Raw genomic sequence first — 27,966 nt, 5'->3', positions numbered from 1 at the left:
TCTTTTTCTTTGTGGAGGTCACATGAAAGTGAGAATTAAAATTTTCCCTCTTTTCTGCATTGTGTTCTTATTCCACTTATTAATCTTAGTTAAGGAAATACATTGTCTGGATCTTTTCTCTACTTTTTTTTTTTTTTTTTTTTTTTTTTTTTTTTACCAAACAGTGTCAGTATTGTCTTCCTCAATTATAGTGATGGGACAGACCTCACATATAGTGATAATGATCACTTAAGTGATATCGTTCTTTGGAATATTGAAATGGTGTCCCATTGTGCAATCCAAATATGTGGCAGCACAGCTGTTTTCTAAACTTTGTCCATTATGTCATGTGATACAGACCACAGTGCAATTATGGGAGCTACGGCTGTAAGAATTTGTTTTGAGGGTAAATAACATGAACGAATCCAGTTAACCTCTCACCCATGGACATGTGGGAATTCACTAAAGCATAGTGGGGAGAAACTGCTCTACCAATTTTTAGAAACATCATTTAGTTTTAGTTCAGAAACATCATTTTTTTTAGAAAAAAGCATGGTGTTGGAGTCAGAAACTCCTGCTTCTTCTATCCAGCTGTATGAACTTGGCCAAGTTCTCTAAGCATCTTCATTGTTTTAATAGGAGAAATAAATGAAGAGATATCTATAAAAAGGGGCCTGTTTGATCATAGTTATTCAATCACTATGACTCTTCCTCTGCTATGGTATGGTATTGTCAGGGCAATTATTATATCTTTGCCCCTGATATCCCCCAAACTTAGGACATTTCTGAAACATAGAAAACATTCCATAAATGATTATTCAATGAGTGAGTGAATGTTAACATTTGACAGATGCAAACAACCACACCAGAGATTCTAATTAAAAACTAAAATGAGCCAATAAAAGTACTCTAAGGGCCTGGATCACCTAGTGCTTTGTGGTGAGAGTACCAGGCCTAGTTGTAAGAATGAAGATAAAAGTAAGACTTGAGAAACCTGTTGAACAATTGACAGTGAAACTTCAAAAACTTCTTTCTAAAATGCTAAGCAGTGTGATATATGAAGTTGACCCTTCACAATAGTAGTTTTAGAAGGAATACATGTTACTTAAATTAATTTTCCTAATGAATAAAAAACAGCAACAAAGAAATGTTTCATTTTGGGGGCACCTGGGTGGCACAGTCAGTTAAGTGTCTGACTCTTGATTTAGGCTCAGGTCATGATCTCACGGTTCATGAGATTGAACCCTGTCCTGTGTTGGGCTCTCTGGTGATAGCACAGAGCCTGCTTGGGTTTCTCTCTCTCCCTCTCTCTGCCTTTCCACCACGCTCTATATCAAAATAAATAAATAAACTCTTTGATAAATACTCATTTTATAGTTGAGTCATCATAAATTCCAATGGTTCCAATGGTTTATAGTCATCATAAATTCCAATGGTTTTACTGTTTGCCTCATGTGTGAGTGTCTCTACACGAAATATCCACAAACACTGAAAAGAAAATATTTGCCTACTCAGCTTTTAGCCTATCTAGAGACTAACTCCCACTTTGCAAGAAGATGTATTAAAGGAACTTTTTTCCTTTAACTTTTATTTTTATATATGAGTATTTTTGTACTTGTGAATTTCCACATCTCCTGAAAATGATTTAAGACTCACAAATGTACTCTGATAGTATTAATTTGAGCATGTGTTTTTCTTCTTTTTTGCCTTTTTTTCCACTTGTTGGAAAAAAGAACATAAGTTGAATCCTGTTTGAATAAGGTGGGGTCCATAGATGCAAAGGAGTGGGAAGGATATGTCTATATCTTTTGACCAATGCACATGTGTCACTTGGATGTCATTATCAATATCCATAGAAAATTGTTCAAACTGTCATATCAGTCACTATATAATTCAACATATAAACAAAATTTGGTATCCAGATTAATTGAACTTTCATGTATAAACTAAATAATAAAAGTATATGAAGTTTTCATTTTATTAGACAATTCCTAGCAAATCTTGGAGATGCTTACTATATCATTTGAGTTATTCTCTATGAATGAATCACACTACATGAATCTAGACATCTGGGAAATTTACAGAAATGATCAGTTAAGACCTAAACCAGCAATTCTCATTCTACCTAGATTTCTTTTTCACAGAATGCCTTGAATTTCTCCAGAGCAAGAAAGAGGATCCAGACAAATCTCATGTGCAAGCAGTAGAATTTATTGGCAGATTTTTGTCATCTCTTCAGCTAGACTCTTAACCTGTTAAGGGATGGATCAAAATTTTATTCATATCTGCAAGCACCCACCACAGCACTCTGCCTCTTGACTTGGATGCTTAACAAATATAAATGAAGGACATAATCCATGATACTATTTTTGATTATTCATCAGACTTTGAATCAACTCTGTCTTACTTCCAAGAGAAATTTGACAGAGGCATTGATGTCCTTTGGGCATGTCCCATTGATAGTGCCCTTGAGAAGGATTTGTCTTCTGAATGTTCTGCCTCCAAAGATCCTCAAATCTCACTAGTTCCATTGAGGCAGCTAGATGGGTCATGACTCATATTGATTGGCTCAGATTCACATTGCCAAAAAAAACATCCAGATGCATTAGCTCCATGTTTGAGTTTCCTTGTTTTTGTTATGATTTTCCATTTAATATAGAAGCTTCAGATCAATATACCAATGTTCAAAGCCATGTTAATTTTAGTCTCTCAATCTTCCAACCCCCAACCCTCCCCCCCCAAAAAAATACCCTCTTTCTTCATTAGTGGTATCTGCAGAAGAAACCTGCCTGCAAATGGATATAAAATGCCGTAACATGGAGTTAAAAGAGTCAGACTTCAGATTCTATTATCCACATTTTCCCCACAGTTATACATCTCTTAGTGTGTGAAAGAATATCATTTACCTTGAAAGAGCAATGAGCTCATGTACAACTGTAGATGCTAATTCTCTAACCCTTACTGTCTTTTCTGTTTTTGTTACTAATTATAAATCCAGTTTTCATTGTTGTCAGAAAAAAAATACCATCAAGTACACTGTTCCAAGTTTTTTTTCTTCTATTTATTTATTAGACTGCCCTACTTTATACAGCTCATTATAAGTAGTGGATTGAAGGTGGGTTTAGAGCACAACTCCTAGGAACTCACATACAGAATTCTTCTCCATTTCACTGTTTTTTCCAGCTGAAATAGTGCAGCAAATAAATGCAATCAATCCGTGGAAAACCAATTCCTGTTGAGTATAGCACAGTCTAGTTGAGGAAAGTTAAAGAAAAGGGTTTGGGAGGGTGTTGGAAAAGCAGAGAAGACAGTCAAGGCAATGAAGAAGGATAAATGTAGGGAAGAAGGCCCTCAGATGAAAATTCAACCAAGAAAGAAGGATCATAAGAAAGGAACATACACACCAAAAAAAAGATAAAGGAATGTGCTGAAAAAAAAAGAGGAAAAAGTAGGAGGAGAGGAAAAAAAACCCTGCAGTGAGTAACTAACAACTAGGAAAGGGAGAGAAATAGAGAAAGGGAAAGCAAACAGAATATCCCAAAAAATGGTCTCTCTTGATTATTGTTCAGAAAAAATAACGTATGAAACAAATGAAGTCTTATTTTGTTCTAATAAAAGCGTCATTATATGATGATATTTCAGAGCTGGCTTTAGATATGGAAATGCGTTTGTCACTGTCTTACTCCCCGTAACAGAAGCCATTCTCTGCTTTCAAGTTGAGAGAGAGGCAACAGGCGGTAGGACATCAGACACAATGGGAGCACATCAGGCTCAGCCAGAGGTCCCTGGGAAATGACCCTGAAGTGCTACAGGGAAGAATTTCTTTTTCTAACTCTCCTTTTGAAACCCCCCAAATCAGCATCTTTGCACACACTACTATCTGATTCGTACCCCCTCCCAACCACATTAGCAAAAGCCAGTCAGCTTTTTTCTGTGCAAAATTCAGAGTGGAGTTTTCAAATGAAAACAACTTTTCACATGTGTAAAATGAATGTTTTTGTAAAACTTCCAAATATTTGTGACCCCAATTATAGTTTCTTCTTTGAGTATATGCATGACTATCTCCATGTCTACAAGCAGTCTCTGTTATAAAGACTTTCATTTCTTTACTTAGCTCCTAACTCCATGCATTCTGTAGTTTTAAAGCTGAATGGAGACTATTTACTATCTTTTTTTTATTTTCTCACATTTTTGCATTTTCATTTTGTGTTTTTAGGTCTCTCCTGGCCAGAAACTTGTACACAAATGTAATCTGCTTTTATAAATATGGTTAGTGGTAAATAAACTCTAAAATGTTTCTAAGTTATTTATATTTAATTAACTTAAAATGCTCAAATGTATATATTTAGTATATATTTAATGTATATATTTATACATATACGTATATATTTATGTATATATTTAAATGTATATATTTAGATTTATATAGATATATATTTAGATTTGTTTTTTTTTCCTCAATTGATTCAATTTGAATAAACTTTTCAAGGCTTGAGACAAAAAGTACACCTGAATGATTTCCTTAAGACTGGAAATCTTAAGTATTCAGTATATAATACTCTGGTATAACTCTGGAGCAACTCAGAAGGCTTCAGAGCTGACAAATAATTCTCATAAGTGAGAAGCAATGATGTCTTTGATTATCTCAGACTTATGGGAGTGGTAGGCCTTCTATTCAAACTGTAAAAGTTTCAGTGGATAAAGATTTACAAGCTTTTGGGGTCTTTCTCCATTCAAGTCGCTCAGTTACTTCTCCTTTTTGAACATCAGTGGACAATGCTAAGTGGTACCATTGTTCTTTCTGAGAAGTTAGTCTTCCACCACATATATGAAAAATTTCAATTTTTTTAATTTCATGTTGGGTGGTCCAACCATGTTAGGTAGTAAGGAAGTCTTTGTCCCATAGTTATATTCTTTTTTCTTATTTTTAGTTTATAGAAAGAGAGATAGCACAAGTGGGGAGAGGGAAAGAAAGAGAGAGAGAATCTTAAGCCGGTTCCACATTCAACAATGAGCCTGATGTGAGGCTTTATCCCACAACCTTGGGATCTTGACCTGAGCCACTCAACCGACTGAGCCACCCAGGCACCCCAATATATTCTTTCTTTATTAAGTTTTTTATTTCACTTACAATATTATTAAAATACACTGTTATATTAGTTTCAGGTATATGATATAGTGATTCACCAATCCTATACATTACTCAGTGCTTATCATGATAATTGTACTCTTTAATCCCCATCACCTATTTCACCGCCCCCCCCACCTCTCCTCTAGTGACTGAACTCATAGTTACATTCTTACAGTTTCTGGGTGTATAGGTCTTATTCTCCAAATCATATCTTGCTGGAAGGAGGGCATGTGACACTTGTTCCAGAGAGTATTCCTGCAGTTCCTTAATAAATAGATCTTTTTGCCAAATCATGCTTTATATTATCTGATGTAAGTCATCTCAAAATTTATGGGACTATTGTACAGCACCAAAGGCAAGGCACTTAGGACATACTCCAAAGATGGGTTGGGTAAACCTGACTAATATCTGCTCTGCTAAGAGTTTCAGGACAAATAGAGATTTTTTTTTTCCCATTAATCAGGCCTAGTATCCTAGGTACACTTATTCATTTAAAATAAAAATGTAATCCAAGAAAATGTTTTTGATTCACAATGGTTTTAATGAGAGGTAAAGAAGAGAGTGTAGCAATTAAAGCAGAATGGCTTTTGTTCTTCAAGTTCCATAGTAAAGTAATAATTGTTATTACTCTTTTTTCTTCTACATCATAATATTTCCCATGTGTTATAGCATTGCTCATTATTAGAATATCATTGAAGTTGAAAAATCTAGACTTTCCTCGCTATTTCTGTCCATATGTTTGTCAGATTTACAAGTTAAATTTAGAATATATGCAGAGGATAAACTATATCTCAGAAAAATCCTTCAGCGGTGGCCCATGACTGAAAGATGTGTCTGAGCCACTTTCTCAAATCTCCTATTAAGACACCATCACTCATATACAAATGAGAAGGTGGCTCCCTCTACCTTTGGTTATATCTGTGTATAAATGGGCAGAGGAGACCTGATCAAACAATAACAATTTATTGCTGTTTTCCTATTACTGATTTCTCCATGGGACTTGTTTTTGTTCTTTTTTGATAAATTTTAAAAACAAGTGGGCTATTTTGGCTTCTCCTGTTTGGAAACTCAGGAAAAGTTAGCCTTTCCTCTGAGTGCCTATAGTTGATATTAGCTCTTATGTATCCTTTGTTATTTGTGTAAACGTCTTTCAGACCCACTGGATGTAACCTTCTAAAGGGCAGGGAACATCTCTTCCATGTCTCCTCTGGTTATTATAGGTCAGTGTGAACCAGTTACATATGGGGTTGGGTGGAAGGAGAACATCTGTGAGCTTCCTTTGGTTAAATCTGAGGTTGAGATGTGCCGTAGTAAAATGACAGGTTTTAAAAGTATTTTAAATGGTATATATATCATTTATTCACTTATTACTGGTTCACTCATTATTCAGGGAATATTTACAGAGCATTTATACATCTTTCTAAATCATGGGAGTATATAGAAGTAAACAAGAGGAATGTGGTATTCATAGTTGGATATTACTTATAGTGGAAATGATAGAAAAGTAAAAGCCTGTAAGAATTACTAATAAAATATAATAAATATTGAAGTGTGATAATATAGTTCTTATCAAAAAGACATATAAAGAGTGGCACCTGAGTGGTTCAGTCAGTTGAGCATCTGACACTTGATTTTAGCTCAGGTCATGGCCCAGGGTTGTGGCATTGAGCCCCACGTTGGGTTTGAAGCCTGCTTCAGATTCTCTCTCTCTCTCTTTCTCTCCCTCTACCCCTCTTCCTTGCTCTCTCTGTCTCTAAAATAAAATAAAATTTAAAAACAATTTTTAAAAAGAGTTATAAAACGAGGACCTAAGTGTCTCCTAAGGTGACATTTGAACTAAGGTCTAAAAAACAAAAAGGAGCCAGCAGTGCAAAGATCAGGAGAAGAGCTTCTTGAGAAAATAAATGAAAACTACCTATTTACCCACTACTTGGTAATTATCATAACTAACATTTTGAGATATATCTTTTATCTGTGTGTCTTTGTGTGTGTGTGTATATATATATATACACATATGTATGTGTATATATATACATACATATACATATATGTATATATACATATGTATATACATATGTATATATGTGTGTGTGTGTCTGTCTTCGTATGTATATATATGTATATGCATATACATGAGTTTTACTATAGGGTATATTTGCTTCATTCATTCAAGAATATATTGTGATATTTTTTCCAGCCCACTAAATTTATTTCTACAGTCTATATATCTTAATGGCAGCATAGAATTCAACTGAAACAAGTAATAATATTTAATCAGCTTCCTCTTTTATTTCCACATTTATCTTATTTCCAATGTTTTGAGATTTTTGTTCTTATATTCGCACAGTTGAGAAAGGGGTATATTGAAATAATGAAAAGTGCAGGCTTTGAAGGCAGCCTGCCTGAATTTTGACTTGGCTCTGCCACGTAAGATAATACAGGTTAGGCATATTTCCTAACCTATCAGTTTTATCATCTCTAAAATGGTCATAATAAAAGTACCTACCTCATAGCATTGCTGATAGAAAGTTTCATTGAGATAATACCCAGATTGTGTACAGAGGAATGTTTGACACCACCTGAGAATCTCATTAAATGTGAGCTATAATTTATAGGTTCTAGAGAACTTGTTGGAGAATGAAATATACTGTACCAACCAATTTTTGTCAGTTATTCTAATTGTGGGAGAAGTTTGTGATTCATTTTTAAAACTCTGTAAGAAAGTTTAGGTAAATTCAACATGGTGTGGATTAAAACAATAGTTCATCATGCCCATCAGGAACTGACTCAAGAATAAATAAATTTTCATGATCTGTGATGTTTGTGGTTGTTTTTCCTGGGAAGGTCAGAAAAGTGGCAAACTTGTTGCTGGGTTCAATATTTATACATTGACAAAGTACTTATCTTACTCACTGAGGTCTCAATGCTAAACAAGAATGCAATATTTCAGTTTTTAGCTTTGGGTCTTACTGTAAGCAACTATTATTGAGTGAAAAGGTCTGCAGAAAGGCCAGTGAGTTCAAGTAATGAGAAAAGTGCAAACAAATGAAACGTGATTGGGATGAAAAATTTGAACATGTTGTGACCTTCACGTCTCTAGGTCATCACATTGCCCCTAGCTTGAGTGTTCTTAACCTAAAGTTCCTGTAATGGGCTTCTTCGAATCTGTCATCCACCTCAAATTGTTGATATTTTGAAATCAGAAGGTCATTTGATGAGCATACAATTAAAGTGAAGGGAGTTAACAAGAATACCTAAATGGCTCCCAGCCTCAAGTTATGATGATAGCCTGATGCATCCATCAAATTTAGCTTTGTTGTTGTTGTTGTTTGTTTGTTTGTTTTCTGTTTTTTAAACTCAGGGTCTAAGGGAAAGCTGAAAAAGATCTGTGATATTCTTAAAACCCCTGAACCCAAACCAAAACTTTGCATATGTGTATATTTTGAGCTTTTTTAAGTAGAAGTTAAACAGTGTTAGTCAATTTTCCAAGGTGTCTGAGAACCAAAGTTGGTTAAGGGCCATTCATCTAACCTGCTGGATTGCTCCAAAAGCTGGGCTCAGCCTCCTGTGAACTTTGTTTTGGTGACTGTCCTTACAGTGCTTCCCAGAAGCTTGTGTCCCTGACTTCTGCTTCAGGTAAAGAGTTACTGGGCTCCTATACTGTCTCTGAGTCTCACTCCTCTTCCAGAAACTGGTTTCTACACATTGGCTGCCAGAATTTTCTAATTGCAAAAATTTTCTTTTCCTTCTTTTATTTTTTCTTTTCATTTCATTTCTTTTCTTTTCTGCTTGTTTTCACTTCTGCTGACCACAGTGCAGAACTTACTTAGATAAAGATTATGTATTCTTAGAGAGTGGGCAACATGTTACATACATTAGTTAAGACATGTTTTTTTATTTCTTACTCTATAAACAAGTCCACATCTTCTACTACTCCTCTTACTATTAATTTCTTCCTCATTTGGCCTACCAGCATACCTTGTACTTCTATTATAACACATCTTATTTGAAATTTCTTAATCTATCCCTTGAACCATGAGCTCCTTTAAAAAGTTTGTCATTTATTCTATCACTAGCACCCAAAGTCATGTCTGAACAACTCTGTATTATCTTGATAGTCTTCTAAGATGGATACTATAAGGGTATCCTTGACAGTATTCTATGGAACATTACGTGGCCTCCTATTTGTAAAAGTAAACTAAAGAAATTGTCGTTTTAGCCAAAGTGACTTATGTAAATGATGTGTATCTATCCATGGTTTTTGTTTTTTGTTTTTTGCTATCTATCAAGAACCATATTTATAATACCCCTGTCATTAGCTTGCAGAAATCACAGCACATATTGTGTTCTAACGTCGACATTTGTTTTATCTTTCTTATTATCATTTTCCATTTGCTTTAATTCCCTTGCCTCTTTTAATAAATATAACTTTCATGCATAGTTAAGCCATTTTAAATCAGTTTGGTATAGTTTATTAAGTATGATAACACACACATGTATGTAGTCATTTAATGATTTCTAGTCCCAGCCATTTATCTTATGGATGGAATCTAGTTCCCACTAAAATGAATACACACCCACCCACACACATACACACACACACACACACACACAGTTTATTTGTTTTGTTTTCTTAAAAGCTGGCTGCACTCTCACATTACATCCTTTGTCTTTTTTCAGCTGATAGATTGACGTAGTAAGCTCCTAGTTCTTTCTTTACCCAGGACAACACAACTTATTGCTACCAAGTCCTGACTTTGACAAAATTGTTATGCAAATAGTATCTCTACAATAGAAATAAAATGTGGAATAGCATTTTGCAATGCCAGAATATATAGTGCTATAATCCATTACTAAACATCCTTGCTACACAAGTTTGTGGTCCTTTACCAGCCGAGACTCAACCCTACCCAGACTTACTGAATCAGAATCTGCATTTTAAGAGATCCCCAGAGCATTTGTATGCACGTGAAAATTTGAAAAGCACTGACCTACATGATCTTATGGATGAAAAATTCCACGTTAAATATTGAAAGTACAAACTTTATAATTGATGGGGAGTGGAAGTTTAGTGTAATGTAAAAACTAAAAATTGACTTGGATTTAGATTTGTATTTGAGTCTTGACTCTACTTCCTATTTTCATTTATAGAAACTCAAATTACCTCCTACTCTTTATCACGCATGTGTGTGGGTGATGGGGATACAAAGATAACTAAGACAGAGCCTCTGGTCTCACAGAGCTAACTCTGTAATCCTAAACAAATCTGTAAAAAGATGGTGGATTGAACACATATCCACTTTTGCTCTCCCGAAACTCTACTATACCTGCTAAAAAGGGATTTTGTTTCCCTAAAGACATACATACAAGGGGAGGTGGAGAAAACAAGACAAGAGAGCACAGCAAAAGCAATTTTGGAAGCTGTAAAGCAGATGGATGAGTGAAACTGATTTAGCAGACATGAAAATGCTGAAGTAACGAGGAGAGCTGAAAACCAAGCTATTTCTCCCTAAAAACTCTTTAGGAATTGGCAGCACTATCTACCATTGAAAGTTGGGGAAATATCAAGCTAGGGGTGGGGGGACAACTAATATAATAGAAGTTGTTTGTATGATGCTTAAAAATGAATTAAATCCCTAGATCTCTTCTGTCCCTGCCCGTGGCTGATTCTTACTCGCTAAACTAAACAATGTCATTTAGGTTCATTCTCCTGAAGAAAGTAAAACAGAATCTTTATACTGGGGATGCCAGATACAGTTAAGAGTGGGGTACATGACAGTTGTATAGTAAATATGAGGTCCCCCACCCCAGCACTAATTTTCCACTGAGACTCCCAAATATTGGCAGCCAGATTTTACCTTATATGCAGAATATTGCACAACCCTTTTCTCGGGAATATAACCAATTCAAAAGAAAAAACCTAGAAAAAAGAGGGGAGGCATCATAAAATAAATATCTGTTGGTCCATACTGATATAAATAATACTGAGCAAATAAATTGATGTGGGAAGAGACAAATCTCCCATGCAGAATAATTCCAAATAATCTATGTAGATACTATGCCTTCCACGAAGTGGAGCATAACTCCCTACTCTTTAAATGTAGTCTGTTCATAGTAACTTCCTTCCAAAGAGGACAGTATGAAGAGGGAGAAGAAAAAAAGTAACTGTATAGGAGAGAATCCTGACAAACAATGTTTTAGGCAGATGATTGAGGTTGGCATCAACAGTGACAAGTCATACTGATAATACGTACTCTTCATAATAAGGGTAATGAAAATGACATTTAGTCCTGTGGTTTCCTCCCCCAAACCCGTAACTCCAGCCTAATTAAAAGAAAAACATCAGACAAATATTATTAGAGAGATATCTTACAAAATACCTGACCACTACTCAAAACTATCAAAGTCATTGAAAACAAGAAAAGTCTGGGGTGCCTGGGTGACTCAGTTGGTTAAGCATCTGATGCTTAATTTCAGCTCGGGTCATGATCTTATGGTTCATGGGTTTGAGCCCCACATCAAGCTCTATACTCAGGGTGTGGTGCCTGCTTGGGATTCTCTCTCCTAGCTCTCTCTCTCTCTCTCTCTCTCTCTCTGCCCCTATCCCACTTGCTCTCCCTTACAAAATAAATACATAAACTTAAAAAAATAATAAAAACAAGGAAAGTCTGAGAAAGTGTCATAGTCAAAACAGGCCTAAGAGACGTGTGGAATCCTTGATGTGATCCTGGGAAAGAAAAAAGACATTAGGCAAAAACTAAGGAAATATGAATAATGGGATGCACTTTAGTGAATAATACTTATGTATCAACATTAGCCCATGAATTGTGATAAATGTGCCATACTAGTATAAGATGTTAATAATAGGGGGAAATTGTGTGGGATTTATGTTAAGTTTGTCCTAACTTTGCAATTTTTCTAAAAGTCTAAAACTCTTCTAAAACTAAAATTTATTTTAAAAATAAATAAATAACAGGGGAAAAATGAAACATCTTACAGGAATAGCACAGCCTGATTGTTCTTCAAGTTGGTTCCCAGTCAAGGAGTCCTACTCATAACACTAGAATTTTGAGTCACCATTTCTTTGATCATTATACAAGGTGAATTTATTTTAATTTACCAGTACTTCAGATACCACTTTTCCATATTAGTACATATAAATCTAGTGTTTTTATTAGTCCTTGCTGCAATAAAAATTACCTAGATTTTAGTAGCTTAAAACAAAAACGATTTTATTTTTTTCTCAAGATCCAGGAATTTAGATAGGGCTTGACTAGCTGATGTGGTGTTGATAGAAGTTGTTCTGTGCTATTCAGCCCACAGTTGGACTGGTCTAGAGGGTTCATATGGGCTTCACTCAATTGTCACACTGGTAGGATGCCTGAATGGGTGGGCTCACCCAGAATTCTTGTCCAGAGTATTTAATATACATGGACTTTCCAGCATGGCAGCCTCATGAAGGTCAAACTTCCGACATGGCTCCTAGAGACGGTCTTCAAATAACTCACATTTTATTTCCCATTTTAAATATGATGAATAGCATATGAACATTATCAGATACCTAACAAATGCTGGAAAGAATATGAAAGAAAGGAGCCAAAGTGAACAGAAAAACGCCACTTGAAGGAAAGAGAGGATTTGAACAGAGAAAACTTTGAAATATCATTAATATTTTTAAGAGAAAATATTGTAGATTGAAAAGAGGTCTTGGAAATTTAAAATGTGAGGTTAGAAAGGAAAACTCACTAGATATGTTGACAATAAAAACTGAGAAAATCTCTTAAGAAGTGGAGGCAAAAGACAAAAAAAAGATGGCAGACAAAAGAAAAAAAAAAGATTGTGTTATAGGAAAAGTCTAGGAGACCTACCATCCAAATGATAATAATCATAAACAAAGAAAGTTGAAATAAAGGAAGTGAGGAAATCATTAATGAAATAGTTCAATAAAATCTTCCTGAAGTGAAAAATATGAATTTCAACCCGGGTTGAAATGATTAAAAGCACATGGAAAATAGATCCACCATAAGGCACCTTATCTTGAAATTTCAGAACACTGGGACAAACACAGGAACCAGTACACATCCCAGTGGGAAAAAAGAATGGAAAAGTAAGTCACATTCAAATGATCAGATATCAGGAGATTTGGGACTTCTTAATAGCAAAACTGGAGGTTAGAATTCAGTGGAAAACATATTCAAAATTTGGGAGGAAGTTTATTTCCAATCTAGCATTCTATATTCAACAAAAGATGTTTTTTGTTGTTTTTTTTTTTTACCCTTACACTTGGTTGAAAGACATCAAATTCATCAAATAATTTACATGTCATACATCTTAATCAAGAAATTACTAAAGGCTGTGTTACAACAAAATTACTAAATAAATAGAAAAAGAGAAAGATACGAACTGGAGACAATAGGTGACTGTAGCCAGAACAGAGGCAAAGAGAAAGAACAGAATTGTAGCTCCGTAAGAAATGTAGGAAGAAAACAGTTGAGAGGGGACCAGATTCTATTCCAAGCTCCCCGCTTACTAGCTAAGATTCCTTATGCAATGTAATTGACCTATTTGTGATTCACTTTCCTTCTTTTGTAAAATGGGGATAGAGTACCTACCTTATGCAGATTGTTGTGAGAATTTAGACTAATAATATATATTTGAGCAATGCCTGGCGCAGAACGAATGTTTAGCAAATATAGGCCTTTACCATTTATTATTAAGGCCCGTCCTTGCTTTGTCCCCCATTCAGTCTCTATTAAAAGTCACATAAAAAGGAGTGCCTGGGTGGCTGAGTCAGTTAAGCATCTGACTCTTGGTTTTAGCTCAGGTCATGATCTCATGGCTCATGAGTTCAAGCCCTGCATTGGGCCCTGTGCTGACAGCATGAAGCCTGCATGGGATTCTGTCTCCCTGTCTCTCTCTGTCCTTCCCCTGCTTGCTCTCTATATCTCGCTCTCTCGAGAATAAATAAATAAACATTTTTAAAAAGTAACATAAATATATTGGCTTAAAATTTTAAGGAAAAAAAATCAGTTCTTCCTCCAAATGCATGCTACATTGTTCCCATTTTATCAGGCCATAAAATCTGAGCTAGACTAAAGATTCCATTTAAAGTGTTTCCAAAAACCTTTAAAACCTGCAAACAATTATAAAGATATGAATAATAAGCAAAACAATTCCTTCCACTTCATAAAATACTATTGAAAAGCATCTACATTTGCAAGTTATCCTGGATACTAAAAATGGTGATACTCGACTGTTAACCCAGTGGCATAAAATAAAACAAAATGTAATACCATGTAGGGACTCTGCACCCTGCTGGCATAATAACAAAACCAGACAAAGAATGCCAAATTCCTAACTTTATGACCCACATGGAGGGATGTTCCAAAGCATATGCAGATCATCGGAGTCTGAAATCTACCTGAGGGGTTCACTTTCTGTATTTTCATTGTGTGACTTATTTGGTGGATATATTAAGATAATAGATGTTGATAGCATTACTGTTAATGTTTTGTAAAAGCAAAGTTACTGTTTCTTTTAAATATGTGAGTGTAAAAAGTGTCACTACTGCTTTATTAAGTGTCTGATTTTATTACATCGTAGGATTTCATTATGCCCAGGGATCTCAGGTTTTCTAATAGCAGACCCTAAGGCACCAGAAAAAAATGTAGTTCTGGAATGCATATATTTTGTGAAATAAGGGATAATATAATGAACACATTCACAACCAAATAGGAATAACAACTTCCCTTTCTACCTTCATCCTACCATCGCATGCACTGTCCAGGATTGCTCTGGGCACTGCTCCCAGCCCATGTTTCCAAAGAGCAACCCAGCACAGAGAACACTGTGACAGATTCAAAAAACAAAAGGCACCAGACAATTTACAATTATGTTATTCAGACTGTTGCAGTAAGAAGGAAGGAAGCATGGGGTTTAAGGGCAGGGAGTTATCAGACTCTTATGGAATCATGAAGAAGGATGGGGATGAGTCTTACCTCCTATTATGTGAGGGCACTGGGGTTCTTTGCAGCTAGCCATTTCCAGGAACACAGAGCGGGGAGATTTTCTAACCATTCCTGCTTTCCCGGAATGCAGGCTTTAGATAAAGTTCTTTTTTCCCCACGTGGTCTGGTACTATTTCCTTTCTTCCCATTCAGAATGTCAGCTTACTAAATTACATCTCAATCAGTGTTTTCCTCAGTGTGGACATTTTTGGGAACCTCCTTCCTCATTGCGCTTTGTATCTTGCAATCATTGACCCCCTTGATTCATTTTAAAAAATGTCTCACATGTCATCTTTCTTCATTCCATTTTTGTGGCTAGTAAATAAAAACAATAGTAATGATAAAAACAACAATGACAATATCCACAGTTATTTAGTAACAATTATCGATCATTTTCCACATGCCAGGTACTACTCTAAGGTCTTTACATGTAGTGATTTATTAAACCCAAAAATAATCCAGTGAAGAAACAGAGACTGAGAGACGTGAAATAATTTGCCTAGATTATTACATCTGATGTGTGGTACAGCTGAGATTTGATCTTCTTCAGTCAGCCTGCTCCAACTGCACTACTCTAATGTCAGAATCCCACAGCACAAAGCAACAAATGCACGTGGGGACACAGCCCAGTGTTAGAATCACTTACAAATCCTGAGAGTCGTAGTGAGGGAGGGTCTTTGTGGCTTAGGGAAACAACTTCCCCAACTAAGGTGTATTTTACTGAGCACAGTGAGTTAACATTATAGTCTAGTCTCAGACCTGACATATTACACAGATATTCATGTTGGTTGTCCCAGAATTTCTGTTCTATGGGAACACTGTCTAGAACTACTAGTAAGTAGGTGGGAGGAAATATATTATTCAATGATTAGCACATACTACTTGTCTAATACAATCATTTTTATTTATTTATTTTTTAAATTTTTTTTAACGTTTATTTATTTTTGAGACAGAGAGAGACAGAGCATGAACGGGGGAGGGGCAGAGAGAGAGGGAGACACAGAATAGGAAGCAGGCTCCAGGCTCTGAGCCATCAGCCCAGAGCCCGACGCGGGGCTCGAACTCACTGACCGCGAGATTGTGACCTGAGCTGAAGTCGGACGCTTAACCGACTGAGCCACCCAGCGCCCCTACAATCATTTTTAAAAGCAGAGTTCAGGAGTGCCTGAGTGGCTCAGTAGGTTAAGCATCTGACTTTCGCCCAGGTCATGATCTCACGATTCACAAGTTTGAGGCCCGTGTAGGGCTCTGCACTAACAGCTCAGAGCCTTGAGCCTGCTTCAGATTCTGTGTCTTCCTCTCTCTCTGGCCCTCCCCTGCTCATGCTCTGTCTCTCTCTCTCTCTCAAAAATAAATTTAAAAAATTAAATTTAAAAAACTGTAAAAAGAATATGTTACTTGAATTAACTATTAGTAAATACAACATATTGCAAATCCCTGTTATTAAAATGGCCTAGTGTGGGCTACAAGAGACATGAAGATCTCAATATTGGTGTAGATATTGTGGGGTGAATTAGCTTAGGAGGTTGAAAGAAGATTCCCTGGAGAGACAGCACAGTTAGCTCCTCTGATAGTTCTCTTTTCAAAGCAAACTCTTTCCTATTTTCCTTCTCCAAGTACAATTACCAGGAGTTCCTGAACCTGCCTTGTACATTCTACCAGATCCTGTGATTCCAACTGCAGATTCCTGGGCTGGTTTAGACGTTGAAAAAACAAAACAAAACGCAAGATATTATAAGCTATGGATCAAAAGATCTATCTATAAATACTAAAAGGTTGAGTAAAGATTGTAACATTTAACTATTAAATGAATGACTATTTTATAGGATGTGAGCCATTCTAGTTCCTAAACTTTTTATTAGTTTTCTTATCATAGTCATTTGGAAGCGCATGCCCATCCCCACACCTCTCCTTTGAGTTCTAAGGGAAGGATGTACTACTAGCTGTTTTAGACTGTGTAGTCAGGCTGAATTCTGTTCTCTCCCATTCTGCCCTTCATCATATATTTGAGCCTATTTGTGAAGGTGCACACACCTGCATACTGTCTATCACTAAAGAAGTGATTGGTTTTGATCGGCTGTAGACCCAGGATCCACATTTTTGAGGGGTGTCCCTCTCCTGACCTTCAACTCCCTTGTTAAAAACATCTGCAGAGCTCCAATTTCTCTGGCATAGCTATTCAGTATCCCAGGTTAAAAAGTAACTTTCTGTTTTGTAATCCAGGTAGAAAGTCTTATCTTTGCAAGAAAGCAGGCCTCATCTAGAGCACAGGGCTTCGTCCAGGTAAATCCCACTGAGTAATTATCTTTCACATAGTGGAGGAGAAGCTGTCTTCTACACTCCAAACCCTTCTATTCCTCTCCCCATCCTTGCCTTTGAAAATTCAGTGTAGGTAGCAGAAGCAGAGGGGCTTTCCCGTGTTGCCAACTGGTTGCCAGAGTTCACTTGATTTTTCAAAACATGCTTTACCGAGACCAGCTCAACCTCACTGAAACCACATTTTAAAATAGGCAGCCAATAACGGCCCTCATTAGAAGACTCCTATTAGAAGAAGAGTAAAAAGGGAATGAATGTCATTACCCAAATTAATTGATAAATTATCAGAATTAATGAAACAGAATAAACTAATAACAGTCTTACAAATCTGTGCAAATAACATACTTCACAAATTTTTCATAACCTATGATAAAAAAGTGAGTGTGAAAGGGAGAGAAGGAAGGAAAAGAGAAAGGACTGTATTACTTTGTGAAGATCTGTTTTTACAAAGGGTGTTACAGGCTGAACTTGCAAAGTTGGGACATTTTGAAATCAGTATTTATTAAGTGATTCTAAATAAGCTCTTTGGACACTCTAATGGCATTGATGAAAATAAAGAATTTACTCCTGTGTCAGTGTAAATTCATGAACCCACATGTGTCAAGAATTGCTTTTTGTTAGGCACCAGTCAGAGGGAGTAAACTTCTTATGGATCAAAGGAAGACACTATGTAACTGTTTCTCAGCCACAGTGCCTGGTTGCCTTCACACAGCCCACAGCCAGCTGGCCTCCAGTCAGCTCCCAAACTCTTTCTATTGAGAAGATGTGCCTGGCAGTCTGAGACTGCATGAGAAGCTGGAAGGTCTTTGTAGCAGTTGGTACAGTCACAACGTGCTTCAACAGTGGCTAGAAGAGTCTCAAAGGACTGGCTGGCATCATTTATTTCCTTATCTTATACTGTGTATCACCAGCTATGGCAAAAAAAGGGAAAAAATATCTAGGCAAACTGTAAAATACCTCTTAAAGTAGCCAAGAGCCCTGTAAATGTCTTCAACATGCTAACGATCCCACCCTCCAAACTTTCAAAAGGCTTTCAGAGAGTTGATGGCTCTTCTAGGTTTGTGTGTGTTGATCCTCAAGGCACAGACGTGCACTGTTTAGAATTCTGGAGTCTGCTGTGAAAGCACCTGGGATACCCAAGGAACAGCTGTAATTCTAAGCTTCCACTTCAGCTGTGGTGTGTTTCAGGAGGATGGCAAGTAAAAGTGCATTAAGTCAAGTATCATTCTCGCCTATAGCATCTTCTTCTTGCTTTTCATCTGACATTGAGAAGGAGTGGTATAGCCATGAGGTCTTTTGGGGAGATTTTGGCATGCTGTCACACCCAGCATCGCCAACTGGAGAGGTAGGGTGAATAGGTTTAGTATTTTAAAGTACCATGAAAGAGTTAATTGTGTCTTCCGATTTTAGAGAAGTTTGCCCTACTTCACTTGTGTGTGGTCTGCAAAGGATCACCCTGCAACAAACATGTTTTCTACAACGCCTTTGTCCTGTGCCACTCTGGTATCTGATCTTCTACACTATTTAAAAATGAAGGATTTAGGCAAAAATAATATCATAGAAAGGGTTGATAGCTCATGTAATATTCTTAATGTCTTCTAATCTTACATGTAAAATAATACTTGATATTCCTACATGATGGACAAAGATTGGGTGAACTACATGGGAAAGAAACACAAGCAGGTCTCCTTTGCTTTTTGTTCTTGGCTTGTTGATTTTTTTTTAACATTGCCTCAGGCAAATTTGCATCTGGTATTAGCCTCCCAGAAACAGACTTTACTACACTGTGGAGAATGCTCTCCACTTATTTGTTGCTTGGGGCTAAAAGGCTGAGCTGTTTTGCATTGAATATGTATCTTTTGATCTTGCTTTATTTTCCTCTTGCTATTTTGTTGCTGCTAAGAGCTGATGATTAGGAGAAATCCCTAAGTGAAAACTGCCAAAGGGGTTTGAAATGATGAGATTGGACTCAGTGGACAGTGCTCACAATGAGTTCTGTGGGGGCCACAGGGGCCCTGTGTAGAACTCAGTGATTGGGAAAGAAAATCAGCTTAGGCTCACTTAGAGAAAGCATCTCCTTAATGAACAGTACATTCTTTGCTCTTTTGTGCTCTGATTCTGGCCTCTAAGTGCAGATTTTTCTTAAATTCCTATTTTGTTACCCTCAATCACAGTATTCTGTGATTCAGGTGTTATACAGAGGTAGAATAGTGCACAGGAAATTGTATATTTGAAATTTCCTTCATTGTTAGGGAATTTTTTATTGAATGCCCGCAGATTTTTATGTGCTCAAATCATTTCTGAACTGATATACTTAAAGAAATGAGGGACTCTGACTTCCTTAATTTTATACTTTAACAAAGGTATAATTTTAATGTGAAGCATCATGTGACATGCCAGTAGGTCTTGTCTAGAGAAAAGAATGTTCACAAAGATTAAGGGATTCATATTACTTAAGAGCAAAAGTTAAAGACATATAAATAAGCCTTTTTCTTTGATTCATGGTCTCAGTTTGTGAAGAGGATGGCAGAAAATAAATGGAATGAGCGGAAGTGACACATAAAAAATAAACAAAAATGTATGATTTATACCATGTCTATTAAATCACTGTATTCTAGACTCAAGCCAGAATAAATATACTGATTAATACTTAATAATTAGTAGAAAAATATATATATTCCACTTCTGAATAAGGCCATCCACACCACGATTCCTGAAGATTGAATACAAGGTCATATCTTGAGCTATAGTAATTCCTTTAATAGAATTCTTTGGGAGAATACCTTGATTGAGGGTAACAGAACAGGAACTCTAAGAAATCTTTCCTTTGAGGACAATAAAAAGCAAGATATAAATCATTAAAAAACATTGTGTTAATGCGTATACTTTTCTCATTCTGTATTTTGGGGAAGTTTTTCATGATCCTCATGACTGTAGACTGCCATCCAGAAAGAAAAGATTATATCATGTAATAATCAGAGAAAAGAAGTGTACAAAATTTACTGATATTAAAGACTGGAGATAGTTTTATCTCGAATATCTAGAGTGTCCAATATTGACTGGAAGCCTCTAGAAAGCCTAAATTCAGTAGCTTCCCAGACAACAAAGTATCAGTGAAGAAAATTTCACTTTATCTACCTCTTTATCGCCCTTCTTGGTTGTTTTCTTGGTTATATTATTATCTTTTTTTAAGTTTATTTATTTATTCTGAGAGAGAGAGAGAAAGAGAGACGATGGGGGTGGGGGGGTGGAGGGGCAGAGAAAGAGGGAAAGAGAAAATCCCAAGCAGGCTCCATACTGTCAGCATGGAGCCTCATGCGGGACTTGAACTCATGAACCTGTGAGATCATGACCTGAGCTGAAATCAACAGTCGTTTGCTTCACTAACTGAGCCACCCAGGCATCATGGTTATATTATTATTTTGAAATAAAAATAATTGCTAATTTCACAGTGAAATATAGTGGGGAATGAAAAATTTTAAAAAGTTTTTGAGATCAAACTGGCCTATTTCACTAGAGATGAACAGTGAAATTATTGGGTATGACTTAGTCACAGACCCTCCATAAGTTCACAAAGATTAGGTTATGTTGCCCTTGGTGTGACATCTAAATATTAATAAAAATATTAATTTCTATCTATAAATATGAACCTCTAGGGCAGGAGACACCAGTAAGATAATATCAAGGATAGTATTCAAGTCCACTAGACAAGAAAAGGGGCGATGGTGAATTTGAAAACATCTTATGTTTTCACCATACAGCATATATTTAGAAATTCTTTGAGTTAAGTTTCCACTGCATATTGTATTTCTTTTTTAAAAAATTTGTTTTTAAATATATATTAGAGTGCATCATAGATACATCCTTAAAAAGATAGTATCATCTCTTCTAGGCAGAAAGAGACAGAGAAAATGATAGCAACAAGTGAAGGAAAACAAAATGGTTGGGTTAGAAAAGACCAAAGGGTCTTCTCCTGCCACACTCCTCTTTTGAAACCATTGAGAATAGTAAGACTCTTCTACCTTCAAGATTGTATTTGGAAGCAGAAATCTCTAAGAATTTGAAATGAAAAGAGAAACATTCTGACATATTCACTCATCCATTGAACAATTATTAAGAAATTTTGTGTCAGGCATTTTGTGAGGCAATAGAGACCCAAAGATGGAGAAGATATGGTTGTCCTTCATTTTTAAAATAGTGATGAGACAGAAAAAGAATTAAAATGCTAGGGCAATCAAGAAAGCAGCTACAGAATTAGAGCATGCATCACAAGGGAAGGCATACCTGAGATGGATTGTGTAGTAAGTAGGAAATTGCCAAATGAAAGAATAAAGTTCCTAGCAGAGAGGGAGTTGTAATGTCAAGAGAACAAGCTGGAAAGGTAGGTTGCACTGACATAGGTTATACTAATCTATTTGAACTGTGAAAAGTAAAAAGACCAAGTGCATTTAAACAAGAGGATTACATGATCAGCTTCATGTATGTTCTGCATAAAGGATGAATTTTGTAACTGTTAGCGAGGGATGAAATATCGGAAGTCAGAATACCAGTTAGTTATCAGAGGCTATAACGCTAGCTAGAAGCGGTATTGACAACAGATGAGAAGATCCCAAACAATGATAGTGATAGTATGGATGGAGACTAGGAGTCAATCTTTGGGGGGGAAATGTAAAAATATATTTGATTATATAAATTACATGGAGCAGAAGGCAGCAAGGATGGCTCTGTGGCTACTAGTTTGGATTAATAGATGGATTATGATCCTATTAACTGAAACTGGAGGTTTAGAAGGAGGAAAATAATAAGATGGAAGATGAGTTTGGTTCAAAATAAGCTGAATTTAAGGTGCCTTCAGATATCTATGTGGAATAGCTGAGTATGCTGTTTTAGATACCAAAATGATGAAATATAATTAAAGCAAAAACAAACAACAATAAACAACAAATGAAATGTATTAAGACAACTCTGTGAAGCAAGGAGAGAAGAGAAATACAATCCTGGAGGTGAGTGGAGAAAGAGGAGCAGATTATGGATATTAAGAAACGGTAGGAGTTAGGATGACAGACAAGGAAATGAAGAATGAGTGGCATATTGTGTTGAAAGCTATACAGAGATTAAGTAGGACAAATACTTAAAAAATAAATACATGGGATTTGGCTATGAGTGGATTACCAACATCCTTCTAAAAGTGGTCTTAACTGAGCCAGGTGGAGGTGACTTGTCCTTAGGGGAGAGTGGACATTAGTCAATGTAAAATTGACTACTACTATCAACATTATGATTAATAACATAACACTAACATTATGTTGACTGTTAATTAGTCCCTGCCATTCTTGCTGCTACTCAGATCTAGTTCCTGAGCACATATAGAGATTTCAACAGAGTACCTGGTGCCATGTCAATAGATCTTGACCATAAATGGTAGTATAAGTAATCCAGAAGAAATAGAAGAATGATTTCAAAACAATGTCTTATTAATCTTCACTTAGATTTAGCTCTTCCTCTCTCTCTCTCTCTCTCTCTCTCTCTCTCTCTTTCCCTGTCGTATCATTTAACAGCCGTATTTTGAGAGTCACTGTGAGAGAAGATGCCTCTTTTGTAATACACTCTCAAAGGTAGAATGCCCTAGGGACAGAGAGGGGTGGGAAAATGAAATACAGATTCTCTCAGGCTGTAGAGATGGTGCTTTTGAATCATGTGACTCTTCCTAGAACTCACTGTGTGACCTTCACCTTGAAATATCTGCGTGTCTCTCTAACTGAGACTGGCTGTGAAATTTTAGAATTAAATTACGTGGTGGAAGTTGTAGTACCAAAGGTAATGGCCTTTAACTTCCTCTGTCTTCCAGGTCCAGACACCAGTTACTTCCTGTCCCTCCAGCCCCCTCCCAGGTCAGGGCTCTATGTAGTTTGGGGATTTCAGTGTCAGGTACCAATCTCCAGTTGGAGTAGGCTGAGTTCATTACAGTATTTCACAGATGGATTTTCATCTCAAATTCATCAAGTCTTGCCTTCATGCCCATTTTCTCGGTAACTTCTGAAGCTATTTTTAATGACTTGAGCCCTAGTCCCATTCACATCCTGATTGTTATTATGGTCAAGACAGGCCTTCAAGGAAAGGTTTAGGTGAGGGGGGAAAATGATGTGAAGAGAAAAGAGAAAAGCCATAAGAATTGGATATTATACAAGGATGAAGACCTTCTTACATCATTGTCCTTCAAAAGAAAGTCCTGAGGTGGGTGGGGGGGGGGTGGGCAAAGTACTTTTGGAGTTAGGAAACAAAGGAGTCAAGGTGGGGTAGAATGTGGGTGATGGCAAAGCAAACGTTGAAGTCAGAAAAAGCCCAATGATTATAATTCTCCATGTGAGAACTGTCCGTGTGATTTATAAGCATTCATCAGTGATCTATTGGCTTCTTGTCAGTGGGGGGAGGGGACTACTATATTTCCTTCAGCTAAGATGGATCTGTTTGATAATATGTGTTCCTTCAATTTGCAGCTACCAGAAGCCCCTATTTCACATCTGTATCCACAAAGGACATTTAAAAAAATAGACTTCTTTTGCTCTTTATTTTCATCTGCCTTAATTTCTTTTGCCTCTACCCATAAAGACAAACTAGACAGCAGAGCCCTTTTCTTAACCCACTGAGCCACCCAGGTGCCCCTGCAGAGCCCTTTTCTAATGGTAGCTCTGATAGACAGTCCCAATACTTACATATTTACTTATGTACTTACTGTGTGTTAACTCTGTTATATCATACATGCTGTATTTATTAATTGCCATGTCTTAGAGGGCATAATTTGATCCAAATTATATCTAAATGCATGTAATGAGGAATTGTATTATAACGTGGTTCTGCTCCAGTGATAACATTTACATAATGCTGTGTATGATAAGACTATAAAGTAAGGGGCTGGGTTTTCAAGTAAGACTTATGGAAAATAGTCTCCTGACTTTACAGCCATGTCTCATGCAATAGAATATTCATCCTAACTGCATTATAATTTATTATGAGCACTTTTATTTCCCTCTACTGCTAGAACGAGATAAAGAGTAAACTCTGCAAACTATAGAGCACATTTTTTACTTCTAGAAGTTAGCATACATTTGATATTTACTTTGTAATGATTCAGAAGGTAACAAAATTTTCTTTAATTAGCTGTGCAATTGTTTTTAATTGCATAGCGAGTAAAAATTTTAGCTAGAATTCTGAGCCAGGATTCTCAGACTAATTTTATTCTTTCAAAGGTATACCTAAAGGTAGCTTTATTTTCCCCTTCTAAATGAGAGGGGTTTTTCAGAAATAACAGAGACGCATAGCAAGAATCCAAACAAAAGCAAAATTTAAGATTGCTTCTCATCCTCACTCAACCAAGTGGTGAGGAAAGAGGAGAATCTGTAGTTTAAAAGAGAGGAACGAGTTATAGATGCGTGTACTTCAGCTAGAGGATAATTGCCAGTCACATACTGAGAAGAAGAAAAGATAAACCTTGTTCTTGCAACCTGAGGGTTTATAAAGCGTAGACAGTGACTCATCCAGTCCAAGAGGAACCCCAATTCTGCCAAGCAGATTGTAGTAGATCACAATGTACAGCATGGACCAGTTGTTATCCTCTGTCCAGGCTGCCCTCGGCTCTAACTGGATCTGATAGAAAGTGCTGAGGCATTTAAGACCTAAGCTGCCTGTGCACAGGTGTTCCAAAAAACAAAAACAAAAACAAAACAAAACAAAACAAAACAAAAACCTTACAAGTGTTCACAGATGGCATTAGTACCTCGATTTACACTGTTGTACCATAATAATACTGCATCATCTTGCTTTCAATTTAACACCTGTGGGTTTTAGGGGACCAACTACTGACTAGAGAGACCAGAGGGGTGTCAGATGCAAGAGAATCCAGGCCTGTAAAAGGAGTTTGCCCCAGAAATACCTGTTAATAAGCAAGGAATTGGATTAAACCGTTTCTGGAGGTTGCTGGATTTCGCCTAACAATGGGATTTATACAGAATGAAATGCCCAAAATTCAAATTATGAAATGTGATGGGGAAAAGGTTTTACTAGGCTCTCCCAAAGCTTACTGGGTATTCTAAATACTTTAGTCCGTTTAATAATCACAATTGTATGAGAAGATAGTCCTTATCCTTGTTTTACTGAAGAAACATATGGAAGCTCTTTGTTAATAGTGAACCCTTTCAGGGCCAGACACTGCTCTGTATATTTAAAATTCACGCATTTAAACATTACAACTACCCATTGAAGTAGAAAATTTTATAGTCTTCACCATACAGATGAAGAAACTCAGGCACAGAGAAGGTCAGCAAATATCCTGAGAGTACAGACCAAGGATCTGATGGAGCTAGAGTGAATGCAGAGCAGGAAGCTGACTCTAGCTCCTCAGCCTGAACCCGTAAATATGCCCAGTGCTGCCTTTCCTCCACTAGGTAACTTGCAGAAGCTGCTAAACTATGGAACCCATGACTTTTCCATTTCACTACTGACAAGGAAATGGAGAATCTTGAATTATGGTGCAATTAAGAAAATCATGATTTATTTTCTAAACCAATGGAGACTCTGGAAAGAACCTAGAAGAGTTATTTTCAACCACTTATAAACATTCCTGGGATTGATCCTAGCTGTGACTGAGATAGAACTCAGTTCTTCCCTGGTCTTAGCCTCAATTCTGACCACTTTTTAAAATTTCTATCTTCTGGGACACCTGGGTGGCTCAGTTGGTTGAGCGTCCAACTTTGGCTCAGGTCATGATCTCACAGCTCATGAGTTCAAGCCCTGAGTCAGACTCTGTGCTGACAGCTCAGAGCCTGGAGCCTCCTTCAGATTCTGTGTCTCCCTCTCTCTCTCTCTGCCCCTAACCCATTCTCATTCTGTCTCTGTCTCTCTCAAAAATAAAGAAACGTTATATTTTTTTCTTAATTTCTATCTTACTGTTTTCCATTCATTTCTTCTGTGTGAATGGAGAGATGACACAATTGATGTGAAAACAAGAGGAACACAGACTGTCTTAGAATTGACAGTTTGCTGAGATAGACTCAGAACTTAATTTGGTGGTTGATTTCTGCTCTTTCTCTACTTGCTTTCCTCACCTGTACCACCTGCATGGATATGGGTTAATGCTTCTTAAAGAAAATGAACCTGAAGATATAGCAATACATGTATAATATATTTATGCTTATCTAAGGATGCATGTATGACTGGACAAGTGCTCACTACTGATAGTAAGAGATAAAAAACATGTCTAGGGAGGACTTTTCATTGCTTTAGAAATGACAGACTGTCCTGGCTTTATGATTTGCCATTGTGGATTCTTTTTTGCTCTTATAGGTGATGAATCATTCTAGTAGATAATAACCCAAACACAGAGAGGGTGCTTTGTCAACATAGCAAATGCAAATAACTGGTGCAAATTGAATATTTAAAGAATTACATGATTGATCAGAAAGTCTGGGTAATAATATATTTAGTGGGTGTCATCAGACTCTCTGAAGAGAGAAACTTTTTGAATGGTCTAGGGAAATCGATGGTTTTCCTTTATAGCCACTGCTATGTATAACTATTTTCTTCTTATCTACCATACTCTCATCATGATAGAATATGAATATGACCATAGAAATTATTTTATATCTTATAAAAGATGTAAATCATGTACATCATGATTTATGTACATCCACGTACATCACTTCATTTTATTCATGGAACTACCCTAAGAGTAGTTCTAGGGGGTTGGGTCAAGTATCATTAGCTTTATTTTACTTATAGAAAACTAAGATACAAAAAGGGTAGATGAATTACCTGTGTTCTGAAAGTGAGAACTAAAATCAGTTATCCTGCAGGAACTAAACAGTATACCTTTTACCCTAACATTCCAACAGAAGTGTAAAGATTCCTAAATCTTCATGACAGTAATAGATTCACTTGAATCTGGTTCCTGTGGTTTGCTGCCTCTCTGTTCTCACCCACTCTGGAATATATGTTGCTACTTGTCTGTGTGTGTTCATATGCATGGGTGCATGCAGGCACTTGTACATGAATGTGTGCAAAGCAGCTAGGGTGAGGAGAGATTATCATACCATGTAGATACTCTGTTGGTGATAACTGACTAAAATTCAGTAGGAATCTAGAAGAATAAATTATTATCAAACTAAGATCAGTTTCTGGTCCAAGAGGATCAAAACTAAGGGAGCATATATGCATAAGAACAAGAGAATGAGGGGTGCCTGGGTGGCTCAGTCAGTTAAGCGTCCGACTTCGGCTAAGGTCATGATCTTGCAGTTTGTGGGTTCAATCCCCACGTTGGGCTCTGTGCTGACTGCATGGAGCCTGAAGCCTGCTTCAGATTCTGTGTCTCCTCTCTCTCTACCCCTCTCTCACTCATGGTCTGCCTCTCTTTGTCTCTTTCTCAAAAATAAATAAACATTTTTTTAAAAATGAACAAGAGATTGAGGCCAAGAGCGTAGGCAGGGTTAAAAGCCAGAAATCAAGTCTAGAAGGAGGTAGAGATGGAGCAAGGCAGCGAAA

At 36.7% G+C, this 27,966-nt stretch overlaps 1 protein-coding gene across 3 annotated transcripts in view; it reads left to right on the top strand.

Annotated features, from left to right (window-relative positions):
* Positions 1 to 27,966, top strand: part of LOC102957482 (limbic system associated membrane protein) — a 649,275-nt gene that overhangs the window by 311,362 nt on the left and 309,947 nt on the right. The window contains exon 1 of one of the 3 annotated variants that reach the window (XM_042999166.1): positions 27,423 to 27,498. The exons of the other annotated variants lie outside the window; for them this stretch is intronic. Coding sequence (XP_042855100.1) covers positions 27,479 to 27,498 — 20 coding nt within the window. The 5' untranslated portion in view covers positions 27,423 to 27,478. Of the gene's footprint in view, positions 1 to 27,422; positions 27,499 to 27,966 lie in introns of those variants that run through there. 3 annotated transcript variants of the gene reach the window in all.

Source organism: Panthera tigris, chromosome C2, assembly GCF_018350195.1.
Source record: "Panthera tigris isolate Pti1 chromosome C2, P.tigris_Pti1_mat1.1, whole genome shotgun sequence".
Classification (NCBI taxonomy): domain Eukaryota; kingdom Metazoa; phylum Chordata; class Mammalia; order Carnivora; family Felidae; genus Panthera; species Panthera tigris.
The sequence above is the reverse complement of the archived record's forward strand: the minus strand, read 5'-3'. Positions and strand labels throughout refer to the sequence as shown.